Raw genomic sequence first — 21,333 nt, 5'->3', positions numbered from 1 at the left:
GAGACGCAATCCGACGGTGCAGCCAGCGGGTTTCTCCACGCATCGCGCCGACAGAAACAAACATCTCTCTGGTAAGAAGACGGGCGGGGGCGTATGCCTTATGGCCAACGTGACATGGTGTGATGAAGGAAACATACAGGAACTCAAATCCTTCTGTTCACCTGATTTAGAATTCCTCACAATCAAATGTAGACCGCATTATCTACCAAGAGAATTCTCTTCGATTATAATCACAGCCGTATATATCCCCCCAAGCAGACACATCGATGGCTCTGAACGAACTTTATTTAACTCTCTGCAAACTGGAAACGATTTATCCGGAGGCTGCATTCATTGTAGCTGGGGATTTTAACAAGGCTAATCTGAAAACAAGACTCCTAAATTTTATCAGCATATTGATTGCGCAACCAGGGGTGGAAAGACCCTGGATCATTGTTACTCTAACTTCCGCGACGCATATAAGGCCCTGCCCCGCCCCCTTTCGGAAAAGCTGACCACGACTCCATTTTGTTGATCCCTGCCTACAGACAGAAACTAAAACAAGAAGCTCCCACGCTGAGGTCTGTCCAACGCTGGTCCGACCAAGCTGACTCCACACTCCAAGACTGCTTCCATCACGTGGACTGGGAGATGTTTCGTATTGCGTCAGACAACAACATTGACGAATACGCTGATACGGTGTGCGAGTTCATTAGAACGTGCGTTGAAGATGTCGTTCCCATAGCAACGATTAAAACATTCCCTAACCAGAAACCGTGGATTGATGGCAGCATTCGTGTGAAACTGAAGGCACGAACCACTGCTTTTAATCAGGGCAAGGTGTCTGGTAACATGACTGAATACAAACAGTGCAGCTATTCCCTCCGCAAGGCTATCAAACAAGCTAAGCGCCAGTACAGAGACAAAGTAGAATCTCAATTCAACGGCTCAGACACAAGAGGTATGTGGCAGGGTCTACAGTCAATCACGGACTACAGGAAGAAACCCAGCCCAGTCTCGGACCAGGATGTCTTGCTCCCAGGCAGACTAAATAACTTTTTTGCCCGCTTTGAGGACAATACAGTGCCACTGACACGGCCTGCAACGGAATCATGCGGTCTCTCCTTCACTGCAGCCGAAGTGAGTAAGACATTTAAACGTGTTAACCCTCGCAAGGCTGCAGGCCCAGACGGCATCCCCAGCCGCGCCCTCAGAGCATGCGCAGACCAGCTGGCCGGTGTGTTTACGGACATATTCAACCAATCCCTATACCAGTCTGCTGTTCCCACATGCTTCAAGAGGGCCACCATTGTTCCTGTTCCCAAGAAAGCTAAGGTAACTGAGCTAAACGACTACCGCCCCGTAGCACTCACATCCGTCATCATGAAGTGCTTTGAGAGACTAGTCAAGGACCATATCACCTCCACCCTACCTGACACCCTTGACCCACTCCAATTTGCTTACCGCCCAAATAGGTCCACAGACGATGCAATCTCAACCACACTGCACACTGCCCTAACCCATCTGGACAAGAGGAATACCTATGTGAGAATGCTGTTCATCGACTACAGCTCGGCATTCAACACCATAGTACCCTCCAAGCTCGTCATCAAGCTCGAGACCCTGGGTCTCGACCCCGCCCTGTGCAACTGGGTACTGGACTTCCTGACGGGCCGCCCCCAGGTGGTGAGGGTAGGCAACAACATCTCCTCCCCGCTGATCCTCAACACTGGGGCCCCACAAGGGTGCGTTCTGAGCCCTCTCCTGTACTCCCTGTTCACCCACGACTGCGTGGCCACGCACGCCTCCAACTCAATCATCAAGTTTGCGGACGACACAACAGTGGTAGGCTTGATTACCAACAACGAAGGAGGTGAGGGCCCCTCGGAGTGTGGTGTCAGGAAAATAACCTCACACTCAACGTCAACAAAACTAAGGAGATGATTGTGGACTTCAGGAAACAGCAGAGGGAACACCCCCATCCACATCGATGGAACAGTAGTGGAGAGGGTAGCAAGTTTTAAGTTCCTCGGCATACACATCACAGACAAACTGAATTGGTCCACTCACACAGACAGCATCGTGAGGAAGGCGCAGCAGCGCCTAACCTCAGGAGGCTGAAGAAATTCGGCTTGTCACCAAAAGCACTCACAAACTTCTACAGATGCACAATCGAGAGCATCCTGGCGGGCTATCACCGCCTGGCGGGGTATCACCGCCTGGTATGGCAACTGCACCGCCCTCAACCGTAAGGCTCTCCAGAGGGTAGTGAGGTCTGCACAACGCATCACCGGGGCAAACTACCTGCCCTCCAGGACACCTACACCACCCGATGCTACAGGAAGGCCATAAAGATCATCAAGGACATCAACCACCCGAGCCACTGCCTGTTCACCCCGCTGTCATCCAGAAGGCGAGGTCAAGGTGCATCAAAGCTGGGACCGAGAGACTGAAAAACAGCTTCTATCTCAAGGCCATCAGACTGTTAAACAGCCACCACTAACATTGAGTGGCTACTGCCAACACACTGTCAATGACACTGACTCTACTCCAGCCACTTTAATCATGGGAATTGATGGGAAATTATGTAAATATATCACTAGCCACTTTAAACAATGCTACCTTATATAATGTTACCCTACATTGTTCATCTCATATGCATACGTTGATACTGTACTCTATATCATCGACTGCATCCTTATGTAATACATGTATCACTAGCCACTTTAACTATGCCACTTGGTTTACATACTTATCTCATATGTATATACTGTACTCGATATCATCTACTGTATCTTGCCTATGCTGCTCTGTACCATCACTCATTCATATATCCTTATGTACATATTCTTTATCCCCTTACACTGTGTATAAGACAGTAGTTTTTTTTTTTTGGAATTGTTAGTTAGATTACTTGCTCGTTATTACTGCATTGTCGGAACTAGAAGCACAAGCATTTCGCTACACTCGCATTAACATCTGCTAACCATGTGTATGTGACAAATAAAATTTGATTTGATTTGATTTGATTTAGCTACTAAAACAATTGGATACCACGAAATTGGAGAGAAAACATAAAATGTCAAATTAAAAAAAATGTCTGTCACATAGTTGTGAGTCAGTGTGGCTCTGTCATCAATCAGCCTGTAGTTTGTTCTTTCGGCAGAGCTGTGCCCAAGCTGTGTCATCAATACCCCAATCATCCTCCTCTCCATTCCTCCACCCTTCCACCCCTCTTAACCTGTGCCAATTTCTCTCCTTTCTGTGTCCATGGCTGATGATGAGACGCAGAACTACAGAGCAGAGAGAGACAGAGAACGACAGAGCAGAGAGAGACAGAGCAGAGAGAGACAGAGAACGACAGAGCAGAGAGAGACAGAGCAGAGAGAGAGACAGAGAACGACAGAGCAGAGAGAGAGAGAGACAGAGAACGACAGAGCAGAGAGAGAGAGAGAGACAGAGAACGACAGAGCAGAGAGAGACAGAGAACGACAGAGCAGAGAGAGACAGAGCAGAGAGAGAGACAGAGAACGACAGAGCAGAGAGAGAGACAGAGAACGACAGAGCAGAGAGAGACAGAGCAGAGAGAGAGACAGAGAATGACAGAGCAGAGAGAGAGGCAGAGAGAGACAGAGAACTTGCTTTGGCAATGTTAACACATGTTTCCCATGCCAATAAAGCGCTTGAATTGAATTGAATTGAGAGACACAGAGTGAGAGCAGGGAGATAGAGAGTGAGAGCAGGGAGATAGAGAGTGAGAGCAGGGAGATAGAGAGTGACAGAGCAGGGAGATAGAGAGTGACAGAGCAGGGAGATAGAGAGGGTGACAGAGCAGAGAGATAGAGAAGGAATGGAAGGGAGAGGAGAGAGTGAGAGAGGGTGTCAGAGCAGAGAGATAGAGAGAGTGACAGAGCAGGGCGAGAGAGAGAGAACAACAGAGCAAGGACAGAGAGATGGATGTGGAATTGAGGGGTCGCTAGCTAGGGTTACATCTGTATGAAAACAAATGATGTTGAGAGGTAGAGGAGCAAGAGAGAGAAAATAACACTGGCTGGCTAATATGGTTTCTCTATTAAAAACAAGAGGGGATTATTTACCCCTTTTCATGGATTTGACAGCAGACAGACAGCACAGAGTAGAATGGTTGACAGTATGAGTGGCTGAGTGGAGAGAGGTGAGGTTGTGAATGAATACAAGTCCCTACAGCTGTGATACTACAGCAGTATTTACTTTGCTGACCAGTTTATTCACTTCCATAGCAACTGATCTAGACAACCTATCAACTGCACACCTACACATAGTCCATTAACATAACTGATATCAGCTTGAGGTCAGGTTAGGTTAAGTGCCAGGCTCAAGTACCCAGTTAAATAAAGGTTAAATAAAAGCTTTTGTAGTTTTCCCCATCTGGAGATTGAACCAGCAACCTTCTGATCACTATTGTATTGAGTCTAACTGAAGGGCTTGTCTGACAAAGAGGATTGATCTTCTACTGGACCAGAATCATCAACCTCTCTGTCTATACCTTTTCTTGTTCACTTCTGAAGAAGTGTTGTACCATATATTAACCTGACCTCCCTCGCTCTCTCCTCTCCCTTCCATTCCTTTCTCCCTCTCTCTCTCTCCCTTACTTATTCTCTCCCATCCCTCTCCCCCTCTCTCACCCCCTTTCTCTTTCTCCCTCTGACTTCTCACTCCCTCCCTCTCCCCCTCTCTGTCTCAGACCTATCCAACAGGCGTCTGTACTGGGTGGACTCCAAGCTGCACCTGCTCTCCAGCATCGACCTGAACGGTGACAACCGCAAAGTGCTGCTCTTTTCCCAGGACCACCTGGGGCACCCCTTCGCTCTCACTGTCTTCGAGGTAAGGAGGGGAAAGACATGGGAGGAGGAGGGGTGAAGAGACACAGAGGAGACACAGGGGAGGGAGGATGTGGGGAGCAGGTGGGATGGAGAGAGGGAGGGGGATGAGCAAGAGAGAGGGGAGGGGAGCAAGATGGGATGGAGAGTGAAGGAGAGAGGGGAGGGGAGCAGGATGGGATGGAGAGAGGGGCGGGGGTGGAGAGGGAAGGAGAGAGGGGGAGCAGGATGGGATGGAGAGTGAAGGAGAGAGGGGAGTGGAGCAGGATGGGATGGGATGGGGAGGGGAGAGGGAAGGGGATGGAGAGGGGGGAGCAGGATAGGATGGAGAGGGGGGAACAGGATGGGATGGAGAAGGAAGGAGAGGGGAGGGGATCAGGATGTTGCGGGGAGAGGGGAGAGGAGTAGGATGGGAAGGAGGGAGGGGAGCAGGATGGGATGGAGAAGGAAGGAGAGAGGAGCAGGATGGGATTGAGAAGGAAGGAGAGAGGGGAGGGGAGCAGGATGGGATGGAGATTGAAGGAGAGAGGGGAGGGGAGCAGGATGGGATGGAGAAGGATGGAGAGAGGGGAGGGGAGCAGGATGGGATTGAGAAGGAAGGAGAGAGGGGAGGGGAGCAGGATGGGATGGAGAAGGAAGGAGAGAGGGGAGGGGAGCAGGATGGGATGGAGAAGGAAGGAGAGAGGGGAGGGGAGCAGGATGAGATGGAGAAGGAAGGAGAGGGGGAGCAGGATGGGATGGAGAGAGGGGAGGGGAGCAGGATGGGATGGAGAAGGAAGGAGAGAGGGGAGGGGAGCAGGATGGGATGGAGAAGGAAGGAGAGAGGGGGAGCAGGATGGGATGGAGAGAGAGGAGGGGAGCAGGATGGGATGGAGAAGGAAGGAGAGAGGGAGGGGAGCAGGGTGGGATGGAGAAGGATGGGGAGAGGGGAGGGGAGCAGGATGGGATGGAGAAGGAAGGAGAGAGGGGAGGGGAGCAGGATGGGATGGAGATTGAAGGAGAGAGGGGAGGGGAGCAGGATAGGATGGAGAAGGATGGAGAGAGGGGAGGGGAGCAGGATGGGATTGAGAAGGAAGGAGAGAGGGGAGGGGAGCAGGATGGGATTGAGAAGGAAGGAGAGAGGGAGGGGAGCAGGGTGGGATGGAGAAGGAAGGAGAGAGGGGAGGGGAGCAGGCTGGGATGGAGAAGGAAGGAGAGAGGGGAGGGGAGCAGGATGGGATGGAGAAGGAAGGAGAGAGGGGGAGGGGAGCAGGATGGGATGGAGAAGGAAGGAGAGAGGGGGAGCAGGATGGGATGGAGAGAGGGGAGGGGAGCAGGATGGGATGGAGAGAGGGGAGGGGAGCAGGATGGGATGGAGAAGGAAGGAGAGAGGGGAGGGGAGCAGGATGGGATAGAGAAGGATGGAGAGAGGGGAGGGGAGTAGGATGGGATGGAGAAGGAAGGAGAGAGGGGGGAGCAGGATGGGATGGAGAAGGATGGAGAGAGGGGAGGGGAGCAGGATGGGATGGAGAAGGAAGGAGAGAGGGGGAGCAGGATGGGATGGAGAAGGAAGGAGAGAGGGAGGGGAGCAGGATGGGATGGAGAAGGAAGGAGAGAGGGGAGGGGAGCAGGATGGGATGGAGAAGGAAGGAGAGGGGGAGCAGGATGGGATGGAGAAGGAAGGAGAGAGGGGGAGGGGAGCAGGATGAGATGGAGAAGGAAGGAGAGAGGGGGAGCATGATGGGATGGAGAAAGGGGAGGGGAGCAGGATGGGATGGAGAAGGAAGGAGAGAGGGGGGGAGCAGGATGGGATAGAGAAGGATGGAGAGAGGGGAGGGGAGCAGGATGGGATGGAGAAGGAAGGAGAGAGGGGGAGCAGGATGGGATGGAGATTGAAGGAGAGAGGGGAGGGGAGCAGGATAGGATGGAGAAGGATGGAGAGAGGGGAGGGGAGCAGGATGGGATTGAGAAGGAAGGAGAGAGGGGAGGGGAGCAGGATGGGATTGAGAAGGAAGGAGAGAGGGGAGGGGAGCAGGATGGGATTGAGAAGGAAGGAGAGAGGGGAGGGGAGCAGGGTGGGATGGAGAAGGAAGGAGAGAGGGGAAGGGAGCAGGCTGGGATGGAGAAGGAAGGAGAGAGGGGGGGGAGCAGGATGGGATGGAGAAGGAAGGAGAGAGGGGAGGGGAGCAGGATGGGATGGAGAAGGAAGGAGAGAGGGGGAGCAGGATGGGATGGAGAGAGGGGAGGGGAGCAGGATGGGATGGAGAGAGGGGAGGGGAGCAGGATGGGATGGAGAAGGAAGGAGAGAGGGGAGGGGAGCAGGATGGGATAGAGAAGGATGGAGAGAGGGGAGGGGAGTAGGATGGGATGGAGAAGGAAGGAGAGAGGGGGAGCAGGATGGGATGGAGAAGGATGGAGAGAGGGGAGGGGAGCAGGATGGGATGGAGAAGGAAGGAGAGAGGGGGAGCAGGATGGGATGGAGAAGGAAGGAGAGAGGGGAGGGGAGCAGGATGGGATGGAGAAGGAAGGAGAGAGGGGAGGGGAGCAGGATGGGATGGAGAAGGAAGGAGAGGGGGGAGCAGGATGGGATGGAGAAGGAAGGAGAGAGGGGAGGGGAGCAGGATGAGATGGAGAAGGAAGGAGAGAGGGGGAGCATGATGGGATGGAGAAAGGGGAGGGGAGCAGGATGGGATGGAGAAGGAAGGAGAGAGGGGAGGGGAGCAGGATGGGATAGAGAAGGATGGAGAGAGGGGAGGGGAGCAGGATGGGATGGAGAAGGAAGGAGAGAGGGGGAGCAGGATGGGATGGAGAAGGATGGAGAGAGGGGAGGGGAGCAGGATGAGATGGAGAAGGAAGGAGAGAGGGGGAGCAGGATGGGATGGAGAAGGATGGAGAGAGGGGAGGAGCAGGATGGGATGGAGAAGGAAGGAGAGAGGGGGAGCATGATGGGATGGAGAAAGGGGGGAGCAGGATGGGATAGAGAAGGATGGAGAGAGGGGAGGGGAGCAGGATGGGATAGAGAAGGAAGGAGAGAGGGGAGGGGAGCAGGATGGGATGGAGAAGGAAGGAGAGAGGGGAGGGGAACAGGATGGGATGGTGAGAGGAGAGGGGAGCAGGATGGGATGGAGAAGGATGGAGAGAGGGGAGGGGAGCAGGATGGGATGGAGAAGGATGGAGAGAGGGGAGGGGAGCAGGATGGGATGGAGAAGGAAGGAGAGAGGGAGGGGAGCAGGATGGGATGGAGAAGGATGGAGAGAGGGGAGGGGAGCAGGATGGGATGGAGAAGGAAGGAGAGGGGGGAGCAGGATGGGATGGAGAAGGAAGGAGAGATGGGGGAGCAGGATGGGATGGAGAAGGAAGGAGAGGGGGGGAGCAGGATGGGATGGATAGTTTCACTTTGTATATTATCTACTTCATATGTTTTGGAAATGTTATCACATATTTCCCATGCCAATAAAACCTATTGAATTGAATTGAGAGAGGGGGAGATGGGAGAGGAGGGTGGAGGAGCAGGAGCAAGTAGAGGGAGAGATGGGCTGAGGAGGGAGTGGGGGTGGACAGCCACATGGAGAGGGAAGAGGGGGAGAAGGCTGAGGAGGGAGTGGGGGTGGACAGCCACAGGGAGAGGGGAGAGGGGGAGAGGGCTGAGGAGGGAGTGGGGGTGGACAGCCACAGGGAGAGGGGAGAGGGCTGAGGAGGGAGTGGACAGCCACAGGGAGAGGGAAGAGGGGGAGAGGGCTGAGGAGGGAGTGGGGGTGGACAGCCACAGGGAGAGGGGAGAGGGCTGAGGAGGGAGTGGACAGTCACAGGGAGAGGGAAGAGGGGGAGAGGGTGGAAGGAATCGAGTCACAGAGGGGGAGGAGGGGGAAAGTGATCTGGTCCTAGGTGGAGAAAGGAGAGTGTCAGAGGGGTAAGCAAGGAGGGCACAGTGGTGTGAGACTTTGACATGATACCGGTGTTGTCTTTCAACAGCTGCGGTGTCAACGCCACAGGAAGAGCCTCTATGAGTCAGGCATGGTAGATTAGTGGTATACAGAATTGATCGAGGAAGGGAAATGACCAATAAGAACTAAAGGAAGTAATAATGGGTATTGAAGTCAGAGGATTGGATGAGATAACAGAGCTCTGGCTGCTCTAAGAGATCCCAGTAGATCAGTGGTAATATGGTGGTGGTGGGGGGTACACACAGAGGGGGACCTGGGGACATTCTTTCAGTGGGGAAATCCATCATGTCCAGAGTGTGTGTCTGCCTGCCTGCCTGCCTGCCTGCCTGCCTGCCTGCCTGTCTGTCTGTCTGTCTGTCTGTCTGTCTGTCTGTCTGTCTGTCTGTCTGTCTGTCTGCCTGCCTGCCTGCCTGCCTGCCTGCCTGCCTGCCTGCCTGCCTGCCTGCCTGCCTGCCTGCCTGCCTGCCTGCCTGCCTGCCTGCCTGCCTGCCTGCCTGCCTGCCTGCCTGCGTGTATATGTATTAGAGAGACCACTGTCCCATGCTCTGTGAGGCAGCAATTATAACACTCTAGATGAATGGCCTCCAGCACTGTGTTAATTCTGCAGTAGCCAGTCAGGACCCAGACCTGGCCATGGTCTTCAGTACCGCAGGGCCGTGGAGGATGGAGGGGTAGAGGGTTATACATCACAGCCTAGCCCCCTAACAGGCCCACCGACAGGGCAGGATTCTCCACACGACTGCACCCACCTCCACTCTCCTCCCTGGGGCCATCTTAGTTTTATTGCTGTCTGCTGGGCTGGAGAGAGGGAGTGGGGCTGGAGAGAGGGAGTGGGGCTGGAGAGAGGGAGTGGGGCTGGGCTGGAGAGAGGGAGTGGGCCTGGGCTGGAGAGAGGGAGTGGGCCTGGGCTGGAGAGAGGGAGTGGGCCTGGGCTGGAGAGAGGGTGTGGGCCTGGGCTGGAGAGAGGGAGTGGGCCTGGGCTGGAGAGAGGGAGTGAGGCTGGGCTGGAGAGAGGGAGTGGGGCTGGGCTGGAGAGAAGGAGTGGACTGATTAGATGGAGTGCGAATGAGGGCTGAGCAGACAGTTAGACAGGGTAGGGTGACAGACTGACAGGTGTTGTACAGGGGTGGATTGGAGATAATGTACGGCAGATGAGTGCAATACCTCTTCCCTAATCTGCTATTGTGGGCGTGTGAATGCACTCCTGGTCTAGATGGCTTATCTGAAAGAACCCGTAACCCTCCAGGCTTAGACTTCACTGTCATCTAGCTGACACCCTGCACAATGGATATCAGCCCTACCTTACAGCTCATTGCACCTTTCCTATAGGGACGATGTCTATTCATGACATGACTATAAGTCATGTCATGAATAGACAAATGTGAGCAGAGCTGAGCTGATCCAGGACCAGTATTGAATTGTGGAGTGTCATGGTAGGTAATGTTAAGGACTGATCAAGGTTAAGAGCCTGGGAGATTTGGCCGTCTCAGGGGTTAAGCCTGCAGATTTGAAAGACCCACCTTGATCTCACTGTTAGGTCCAGAGTGGTGTCTGTACACGGCTGCAATGCAGTATCTGTGCCCTATAAACAAACAGAAGGAGTTGGGAAGGAGGAAGGGAGTGAAGGCGAGAGAGGAATGAGAGAGAGAGAGAGGCAGATGGAGAGGAAGAGGGGAATGAGAGAGAGAGAGGCAGATGGAGAGGAAGAGGGGAATGAGAGAGAGAGAGGCAGATGGAGAGGAAGAGGGGATGGAGAGAGAGAGAGGCAGATGGAGAGGAAGAGGGGGATGGAGAGAGAGAGAGAGGCAGATGGAGAGGAAGAGGGGGATGGAGAGAGAGAGGCAGATGGAGAGGAAGAGGGGGATGGAGAGAGAGAGAGAGAGGCAGATGGAGAGGAAGAGGGGATGGAGAGAGAGAGAGAGAGGCAGATGGAGAGGAAGAGGGGGATGGAGAGAGAGAGAGAGAGGCAGATGGAGAGGAAGAGGGGGATGGAGAGAGAGAGAGGCAGATGGAGAGGAAGAGGGGGATGGAGAGAGAGAGGCAGATGGAGAGGAAGAGGGGGATGGAGAGAGAGAGAGAGGCGAATGGAGAGGAAGAGGGGGATGAGAGAGAGAGAGGCAGATGGAGAGGAAGGGGGGATGAGAGAGAGGCGGATGGAGAGGAAGAGGGGCAGATGGAGCGAAAGAGGGGGATGGAGAGAGAGAGGCGGATGGAGAGAAAGAGAGGGATGGAGAGAGAGTACTTTAACTATTTGCACATTATTACAACACTGTATTTAGCCATGATATGATATTTGTGACCGACCGCCATGATTCGGTCTTATGTAGCAGCATTTCAAATTGAGACACCGAGCTACAAAATGGTATATCAGACACTGCATTTGAGGAACAATGGGAAAGTAATTCTGCTTTGAGAGTTGATAAACTTGAAACCTCACTTTTGAGAAAATGGCCTTTGAATGTTAGGGTTAGGGGAGGGTTTGGCCCCCAGGGATGTCCTTGTCCCATCGCACTAGCGACTCCTGTGGCGGACCGGGCACAGTGCACGCTGACACTGCCGCCAGGTGTACAGTGTTTCCTCCAACACATTGGTGCAGCTGGCTTCCGGGTTAAGTGGGCATTGTGGCAAGAAGCAGTGTGGCTTGGTTGGGTTGTGTTTTGGAGGACGCACGGCTCTCGACCTTTGCCTCTCCCGAGTCTGTACGGGAGTTGCAGCGATGAGACAAGACTGTAACTACCAAGTGGATACCACGAAATTGGGGAGAAAAAGGGGTACAGAAATATATATATACATTTGGCAGGAGGTTAGGAAGTGCAGCTCAGTTTCCACCTCATTTTGTGAGTACAGAGCCTGTCTTGTCTTATGAGCCAGGTCTGCCTACAGCGGACTTTCTCAATAGCAAGGCTATGCTCACTGAGTCTGTGCATAGTCACAGTGGTCAGGTATTCTGCCACTGTGCACTTTATGTTCAGGGACAAATATAGCATTCTAGTTTGCTCTGTTTTTATGTTAATTCTTGCCAATGTGTTAAGTGATTATCTTTTTGTTTTCTCATGATTTGGTTGGGTCTAATTGTGCTGCTGTCCTGGGGCTCTGTGGGGTGTGTTTGTGTTTGTGAACAGAGCCCCAGGACCAGCTTGCTTAGGGGACTCTTCTCCAGGTTCATCTCTCTGTAGGTGATGACTTTGTTATGGAATCGCTTCCTTTTAGGTGGTTGTAGAATTTTATGTTCCTTTATGGATTTTGATAATTAGTGGGTATCGGTCTGATTCTGTTCTGCATGCATTATTTGGTTTACGTTGTACACAGGATGTTTTTGCAGAATTCTGTATGCAGAGTCTCAATTTGGTGTTTGGCGTATTTTGTGAATTCTTGGTTGGTGAGCGGACCCCAGACCTCACAACCATAAAGGGCAATGGGTTCTATAACTGATTTAAGTATTTTATTCCCAGGTCCTGATTGGTATGTTGAATTTTATGTTCCTTTTGATGGCACAGAAGGCCCTTGCCTTGTATCTCAGATTGTCCACAGCTTTGTGGAAGTTACCTGTGTCGCTGATGTTTAGGCCGAGGTACGTATAGTTTTTTGTGTGCTCTAGGGCAACGGTGTCTAGATGGAACTTGTATTTGTGGTCCTGGTGACTGGACCTTTTTTGGAACACCATTATTTTGGTCTTACTGAGATTTACTGTTAGGGCCCAGGTCTGACCGAATCTGTGCAGAAGATCTACAGTGGGGCAAAAAAGTATTTAGTCAGCCACCAATTGTGCAAGTTCTCCCACTTAAAATGATGAGAGAGGCCTGTAATTTTCATCATAGGTACATTTCAACTATGACAGACAAATTGAGAAAAAAAATCCAGAAAATCACATTGTAGGATTTTTAATGAATTTATTTGCCAATTATGGTGGAAAATAAGTATTTGGTCAATAACAAATGTTTATCTCAATACTTTGTTACATACCCGTTGTTGGCAATGACAGAGGTCAAACGTTTTCTGTAAGTCATCACAAGGTTTTCACACACTGTTGCTGGTATTTTGGCCCATTCCTCCATGCAGATCTCCTCTAGAGCAGTGATGTTTTGGGGCTGTTGCTGGGCAACACGGACTTTCAACTCCCTCCAAAGATTTTCTATGGGGTTGAGATCTGGAGACTGGCTAGGCCACTCCAGGACCTTGAAATGCTTCTTACGAAGCCACTCCTTCGTTGCCCGGGCGGTGTGTTTGGGATCATTGTCCCAGCCACATTTCATCTTCAATGCCCTTGTTGATGGAAGGAGGTTTTCACTCAAAATCTCACGATACATGGCCCCATTCATTCTTTCCTTTACACGGATCAGTCGTCCTGGTCCCTTTGCAGAAAAACAGCCCCAAAGCATGATGTTTCCACCCCCATGCTTCACAGTAGGTATGGTGTTCTATGGATGCAACTCAGCATTCTTTGTCCTCCAAACACGACGGGTTGAGTTTTTACCAAAAAGTTATATTTTGGTTTCATCTGACCATATGACATTCTCCCAAACTTCTTCTGGATCATCCAAATGCTCTCTAGCAAACTTCAGACGGGCCTGGACATGTACTGGCTTAAGCAGGGGGACATGTCTGGCACTGCAGGATTTGAGTCCCTGGCGGCGTAGTGTGTTACTGATGGTAGGCTTTGTTACTTTGGTCCCAGCTCTCTGCAGGTCATTCACTAGGTCCCCCTGTGTGGTTCTGAGATTTTTGCTCACCGTTCTTGTGATCATTTTGACCCCACGGGGTGAGATCTTGCGTGGAGCCCCAGATCGAGGGAGATTATCAGTGGTCTTGTATGTCTTCCATTTCCTAATAATTGCTCCCACAGTTGATTTCTTCAAACCAAGCTGCTTACCTATTGCAGATTCAGTCTTCCCAGCCTGGTGCAGGTCTACAATTTTGTTTCTGGTGTCCTTTGACAGCTCTTTGGTCTTGGCCATAGTGGAGTTTGGAGTGTGACTGTTTGAGGTTGTGGACAGGTGTCTTTTATACTGATAACAAGTTCAAACAGGTGCCATTAATACAGGTAACGAGTGGAGGACAGAGGAGCCTCTTAAAGAAGAAGTTACAGGTCTGTGAGAGCCAGAAATCTTGCTTGTTTGTAGGTGACCAAATACTTATTTTCCACCATAATTTGCAAATAAATTCATTAAAAATCCTACAATGTGATTTTCTGCTTGGGTGTTTGACTGCCATTGTTAGGACTGTCTGTCTGTCTGTCTGTCTGTCTGTCTGTCTGTCTGTCTGTCTGTCTGTCTGTCTGTCTGTCTGTCTGTCTGTCTGTCTGTCTGTCTCCCTCTCTTTCACTCTCTGTGTGTGTGTCTCTATCGCTCTCTCTCTGTATAGCTCTCTCGATAGCTCGCTGTCTATCTCTCAATCACAATCTCGCTCTATTCATCTCTCGATTACGATCTGTCTGTATCTCTCTCTCTGTCTATCTCACTATCACAATCTCTTTCTCTGTCTATCTCTCTATCACGATCTCTCTCTGTCTACTTCTCGATCATGATCTCTCTCTGTTTATATCTCGAACACAATCTCTTTCTCTCTCAACTATCTTATTCTCTCTCTGTCTATTTGTCTCTTTGTCTCGATCTAGCTCTCTATCTCTTCTCTCCCTCTCTGTTTCCCTCTTCTCGCTCTATCTTCATCTAAATTTCTCTCTGTCGCTCCTCTCACACCTCGTTTCATGTTTGCTCGTGGTAGCAGATGGATCTAAGGTTGCCGTAGCAACCATGGAACTATCACCTCAGCCTCCGCTCATGCTGCTATGGTATCACTGGAGGACAGGCTGATAAGATGGCATTAGATGAGAGAGAGAGGCGAGTTGAGGGAAAGAGAAAGAGGGCGATAGACAGAAAGTAATGAAAAGTTGTAAATAGAGGTCTTATGTCTAGGGTTGGTCTGGGTCCCTGTGGACTGCTGCTGAATATTGCCCCACTGGTGATGAGTGGAGAAAAGCCATTACATTGTGTTAAATGTACTGATGGAGGTCAATGTCAACCGCTGGTGTTCCCTTATACCTGTTGGAAAGGACCTCCTTCAGTGTCTGGTGACAGGACATGATGTGGCTACGCTAGCAGAACACCTCAATAGCCCTCTAGATGTTGTGGTGCTCCACAAAGTGTGATAGGCTACTTAAAACTGTAGATTTTGGTGGTAGAATGTATCCAACATGTTTAGTGTTAGGATTAGATTGTATTGATTAAAACTCAAGCCAACTTTTCCCGATGTCCTCAGGACGTGGTTAGACGTCCAATTTCAAAGTCACTCTTGAGCGATCTGCCTGTGTATTGACAATGACAACAATAACGGCCAATCTGTCTGCAGGCTTTGTAACAACAGATATATTATTCTCCAGCTCACTTACTGTAATGTCATATCTTGATATTGTCTCTCCTGACTTACTGTGATTGCACAGCCTCCTGTCTCGCTGCCTCACACGTCATAGAAAACAACTGCTTATGTGTTGTGGGTTGAGGACTGAACCATCCCCATGTCTCCCTGCAGGACCGTGTGTACTGGACAGACCTGGAGGATGAGGCTATCTACAGCGCTAACAGGCTAACAGGACACGATGTGGCTACGCTAGCAGAACACCTCAATAACCCTCTAGATGTTGTGGTGTTCCACGAACTACGCCAACCCAAAGGTGAGAGACAGACATGTATATGTACACACATACATGCTCATACACACAGTATTTATTTTGTAGTGTTTTTTTGATAGAACACAGGAACACTACCTGTATGTTATTTTTCCTGAGAGAAATGGGTCAAGTGTCAATATTAATGTGTGTGTCTGTCTGCGACACTGGAAAATACACTATATATGCAAAAGCATGTGTTCACCCCTTCAAATGAGTGGATTCGGCTATTTCAGTCACACCCGTTGCTGACAGGTGTATAAAATTGAGCACACAGACATGCAATCTACATAGACAAACACTGGCAGTAGAATGGCCTTACTGAAGAACTCAGTGAGTTTCAACATGGCACCGTCATAGGATGCCAGCTTTCCAAGTCAGTTTGTCGTAGCTCGTTTGTCCTCGGTTGCAGCACTCGCTACCGAGTTCCAAACTGCCTCTGGAAGCAATGTTAGCATAAGAACTGTTCGTCGGGAACTTCATGAAATGGGTTTCCATGGCTGAGCAGCCACACACAAGCATAAGATCACCATGCTCAATGCCAAGCGTCGGCTGGAGTGGTGTAAATCTCACCGCCATTGGACTCTGGAGCAGTGGAAATGCGTACTCTGGAGTGATAAATTATGCTTCACCACCTGGCAGTCCGACGGACGAATCTGGGTTTGGCGGATGCAAGGAGAACTCTACCTGCCTCAAATGCTGTAAAGTTTGGTGGAGGAGGAATAATGGTCTGGGGCTGTTTTTCATGGTTCGGTCTAAGCTCCTTAGTTCCAGTGAAGGGAAATCTTAACACTACAGCATACAATGACATTCTAGATGATTCTGTGCTCTCAACTTTGTGGCAACAGTTTGGAGAAGGCCCTTTCCTGTTTCAGCATGAAAATGTCCTGTGCGCAAAGCAAAGTCCATACAGAAATGGCTTTTCTTGAACACCTGTGGGATGAATTGGAAAGCTGTTGGCGCAGGTCTCCTACCTGGATTCGCCCTTCTTCCTGTGTGCCCCCCCCCAAGACATTTTTGGGGCTGACTCTCGGGCTTCCCTGCCTCCAGCTCTTCTGTGGGGCGGCAATATTCTCCAGGCTGTGCCCAGGGTCCTTTTCCATCCAACTCATCCTCCCATGTCCAGTACTCCTCGCGCTGCTCCTGCTGCCGCTGCCTGTCACCACGCCGCTTGGTCCTGTTGTGGTGGGTGATTCTGTAACGGGATTCTTCCGTCGAAGGAGAGGAGGACCAAAATGCAGCGTGGTTGAAATTCATGTTTGTTTTTAATAAGAAAACTATACATGAATAAACTACAAAAACAACAACCGTGTAAACCCGAAACAGTCCCGTGTGGCACAAAGGTCTTGGTTCTCCCCAGACCTGACTGCCCTTAACCAACACAAAAACATCCTATGGCGTTCTGCATTAGCATCGAACAGCCCCCGTGATATGCAGCTGTTCAGGGAAGCTAGAAACCATTATACACAGGCAGTTAGAAAAGCCAAGGCTAGCTTTTTCAAGCAGAAATTTGCTTCCTGCAACACTAACTCAAAAAAGTTCTGGGACACTGTAAAGTCCATGGAGAATAAGAACACCTCCTCCCAGCTGCCCACTGCACTGAAGATAGGAAACACTGTCACCACTGATAAATCCACCATAATTGAGAATTTCAATAAGCATTTTTCTACGGCTGGCCATGCTTTCCACCTGGCTACTCCTACCCCGGTCAACAGCACTGCACCCCCAACAGCAACTCGCCCAAGCCTTCCCCATTTCTCCTTCTCCCAAATCCATTCAGCTGATGTTCTGAAAGAGCTGCAAAATCTGGACCCCTACAAATCAGCCGGGCTAGACAATCTGGACCCTTTCTTTCTAAAATTATCTGCCGAAATTGTTGCCACCCCTATTACTAGCCTGTTCAACCTCTCTTTCGTGTCGTCTGAGATTCCCAAAGATTGGAAAGCAGCTGCGGTCATCCCCCTCTTCAAAGGGGGGGACACTCTTGACCCAAACTGCTACAGACCAAATCAAATCAAATCAAATTTTATTTGTCACATACACATGGTTAGCAGATGTTAATGCGAGTGTAGCGAAATGCTTGTGCTTCTAGTTCCGACAATGCAGTAATAACGAGCAAGTAATCTAACTAACAATTCCCAAAAAAAAACTACTGTCTTATACACAGTGTAAGGGGATAAAGAATATGTACATAAGGATGTATGAATGAGTGATGGTACAGAGCAGCATAGGCAAGATACAGTAGATGATATCGAGTACAGTATATACATATGAGATAAGTATGTAAACCAAGTGGCATAGTTAAAGTGGCTAGTGATACATGTATTACATAAGGATGCAGTCGATGATATAGAGTACAGTATCAACGTATGCATATGAGATGAACAATGTAGGGTAAGTAACATTATATAAGGTAGCATTGTTTAAAGTGGCTAGTGATATATTTACATAATTTCCCATCAATTCCCATGATTAAAGTGGCTGGAGTAGAGTCAGTGTCATTGACAGTGTGTTGGCAGTAGCCACTCAATGTTAGTGGTGGCTGTTTAACAGTCTGATGGCCTTGAGATAGAAGCTGTTTTTCAGTCTCTCGGTCCCAGCTTTGATGCACCTGTACTGACCTCGCCTTCTGGATGACAGCGGGGTGAACAGGCAGTGGCTCGGGTGGTTGATGTCCTTGATGATCTTTATGGCCTTCCTGTAGCATCGGGTGGTGTAGGTGTCCTGGAGGGCAGGTAGTTTGCCCCCGGTGATGCGTTGTGCAGACCTCACTACCCTCTGGAGAGCCTTACGGTTGAGGGCGGTGCAGTTGCCATACCAGGCGGTGATACAGCCCGCCAGGATGCTCTCGATTGTGCATCTGTAGAAGTTTGTGAGTGCTTTTGGTGACAAGCCGAATTTCTTCAGCCTCCTGAGGTTGAAGAGGCGCTGCTGCGCCTTCCTCACGATGCTGTCTGTGTGAGTGGACCAATTCAGTTTGTCTGTGATGTGTATGCCGAGGAACTTAAAACTTGCTACCCTCTCCACTACTGTTCCATCGATGTGGATGGGGGTGTTCCCTCTGCTGTTTCCTGAAGTCCACAATCATCTCCTTAGTTTTGTTGACGTTGAGTGTGAGGTTATTTTCCTGACACCACACTCCGAGGGCCCTCACCTCCTCCCTGTAGGCCGTCTCGTCGTTGTTGGTGATCAAGCCTACCACTGTTGTGTCGTCCGCAAACTTGATGATTGAGTTGGAGGCGTGCATGGCCACGCAGTCGTGGGTGAACAGGGAGTACAGGAGGGGGCTCAGAACGCACCCTTGTGGGGCCCCAGTGTTGAGGATCAGCGGGGAGGAGATGTTGTTGCCTACCCTCACCACCTGGGGGCGGCCCGTCAGGAAGTCCAGTACCCAGTTGCACAGGGCGGGGTCGAGACCCAGGGTCTCGAGCTTGATGACGAGCTTGGAGGGTACTATGGTGTTGAATGCCGAGCTGTAGTCGATGAACAGCATTCTCACATAGGTATTCCTCTTGTCCAGATGGGTTAGGGCAGTGTGCAGTGTGGTTGAGATTGCATCGTCTGTGGACCTATTTGGGCGGTAAGCAAATTGGAGTGGGTCAAGGGTGTCAGGTAGGGTGGAGGTGATATGGTCCTTGACTAGTCTCTCAAAGCACTTCATGATGACGGATGTGAGTGCTACGGGCGGTAGTCGTTTAGCTCAGTTACCTTAGCTTTCTTGGGAACAGGAACAATGGTGGCCCTCTTGAAGCATGTGGGAACAGCAGACTGGTATAGGGATTGGTTGAATATGTCCGTAAACACACCGGCCAGCTGGTCTGCGCATGCTCTGAGGGCGCGGCTGGGGATGCCGTCTGGGCCTGCAGCCTTGCGAGGGTTAACACGTTTAAATGTCTTACTCACTTCGGCTGCAGTGAAGGAGAGACCGCATGATTCCGTTGCAGGCCGTGTCAGTGGCACTGTATTGTCCTCAAAGCGGGCAAAAAAGTTATTTAGTCTGCCTGGGAGCAAGACATCCTGGTCCGTGACTGGGCTGGGTTTCTTCCTGTAGTCCGTGATTGACTGTAGACCCTGCCACATACCTCTTGTGTCTGAGCCGTTGAATTGAGATTCTACCTATATCTATCCTACCATGCCTTTCTAAGGTCTTCGAAAGCCAAGTCAACAAACAGATTACCGACCATTTCGAATCTCACCATACCTTCTCTGCTATGCAATCTGGTTTCAGAGCTGGTCATGGGTGCACCTCAGCCACGCTCAAGGTCCTAAACGATATCTTAACCGCCATCGATAAGAAACATTACTGTGCAGCCGTATTCATTGATCTGGCCAAGGCTTTCGACTCTGTCAATCACCACATCCTCATCGGCAGACTCGACAGCCTTGGTTTCTCAAATGATTGCCTCGCCTGGTTCACCAACTACTTCTCTGATAGAGTTCAGTGTGTCAAATTGGAGGGTCTGCTGTCCGGACCTCTGGCAGTCTCTATGGGGGTGCCACAGGGTTCAATTCTTGGACCGACTCTCTTCTCTGTATACATCAATGAGGTCGCTCTTGCTGCTGGTGAGTCTCTGATCCACCTCTACGCAGACGACACCATTCTGTATACTTCCGGCCCTTCTTTGGACACTGTGTTAACAACCCTCCAGGCAAGCTTCAATGCCATACAACTCTCCTTCCGTGGCCTCCAATTGCTCTTAAATACAAGTAAAACTAAACGCATGCTCTTCAACCGATTGCTACCTGCACCTACCCGCCTGCCCAACATCACTACTCTGGACGGCTCTGACTTAGAATACGTGGACAACTACAAATACTTAGGTGTCTGGTTAGACTGTAAACTCTCCTTCCAGACCCATATCAAACATCTCCAATCCAAAGTTAAATCTAGAATTGGCTTCCTATTTCGCAACAAAGCATCCTTCACTCATGCTGCCAAACATACCCTTGTAAAACTGACCATCCTACCAATCCTCGACTTTGGCGATGTCATTTACAAAATAGCCTCCAATACCCTACTCAACAAATTGGATGCAGTCTATCACAGTGCAATCCGTTTTGTCACCAAAGCCCCATATACTACCCACCATTGCGACCTGTACGCTCTCATTGGCTGGCCCTCGCTTCATACTCGTCGCCAAACCCACTGGCTCCATGTCATCTACAAGACCCTGCTAGGTAAAGTCCCCCTTATCTCAGCTCGCTGGTCACCATAGCATCTCCCACCTGTAGCACACGCTCCAGCAGGTATATCTCTCTAGTCACCCCCAAAACCAATTCTTTCTTTGGCCGCCTCTCCTTCCAGTTCTCTGCTGCCAATGACTGGAACGAACTACAAAAATCTCTGAAACTGGAAACACTTATCTCCCTCACTAGCTTTAAGCACCAACTGTCAGAGCAGCTCACAGATTACTGCACCTGTACATAGCCCACCTATAATTTAGCCCAAACAACTACCTCTTTCCCAACTGTATTTAATTAATTTATTTATTTTGCTCCTTTGCACCCCATTATTTTTATTTCTACTTTGCACATTCTTCCATTACAAAACTACCATTCCAGTGTTTTACTTGCTATATTGTATTTACTTTGCCACCATGGCCTTTTTTGCCTTTACCTCCCTTCTCACCTCATTTGCTCACATTGTATATAGACTTGTTTATACTGTATTATTGACTGTATGTTTGTTTTACTCCATGTGTAACTCTGTGTCGTTGTATCTGTCGAACTGCTTTGCTTTATCTTGGCCAGGTCGCAATTGTAAATGAGAACTTGTTCTCAACTTGCCTACCTGGTTAAATAAAGGTGAAATAAAAAAACACTGACACAGGAGACAATCACCCACAAAACCCAACACCAAACAGGCTATCTAAATATGGTTCCCAATCAGAGACAATGACTAACACCTGCC

General features: G+C 50.2%; 1 protein-coding gene across 1 annotated transcript in view; it reads left to right on the top strand.

Annotated features, from left to right (window-relative positions):
* LOC112237117 (low-density lipoprotein receptor-related protein 8-like) overlaps nucleotides 1-21,333 on the top strand; it is a 385,638-nt gene that overhangs the window by 341,773 nt on the left and 22,532 nt on the right. Inside the window, exons 13-14 of the mRNA XM_042322397.1 lie at nucleotides 4,703-4,842; nucleotides 15,287-15,428. Coding sequence (XP_042178331.1) covers nucleotides 4,703-4,842; nucleotides 15,287-15,428 — 282 coding nt within the window. The remainder of the gene's footprint in view (nucleotides 1-4,702; nucleotides 4,843-15,286; nucleotides 15,429-21,333) is intronic.

Source organism: Oncorhynchus tshawytscha, linkage group LG05 (genome assembly GCF_018296145.1).
Source record: "Oncorhynchus tshawytscha isolate Ot180627B linkage group LG05, Otsh_v2.0, whole genome shotgun sequence".
Lineage (NCBI taxonomy): Eukaryota > Metazoa > Chordata > Actinopteri > Salmoniformes > Salmonidae > Oncorhynchus > Oncorhynchus tshawytscha.
This window is presented reverse-complemented; position numbering and strand designations above follow the sequence as displayed.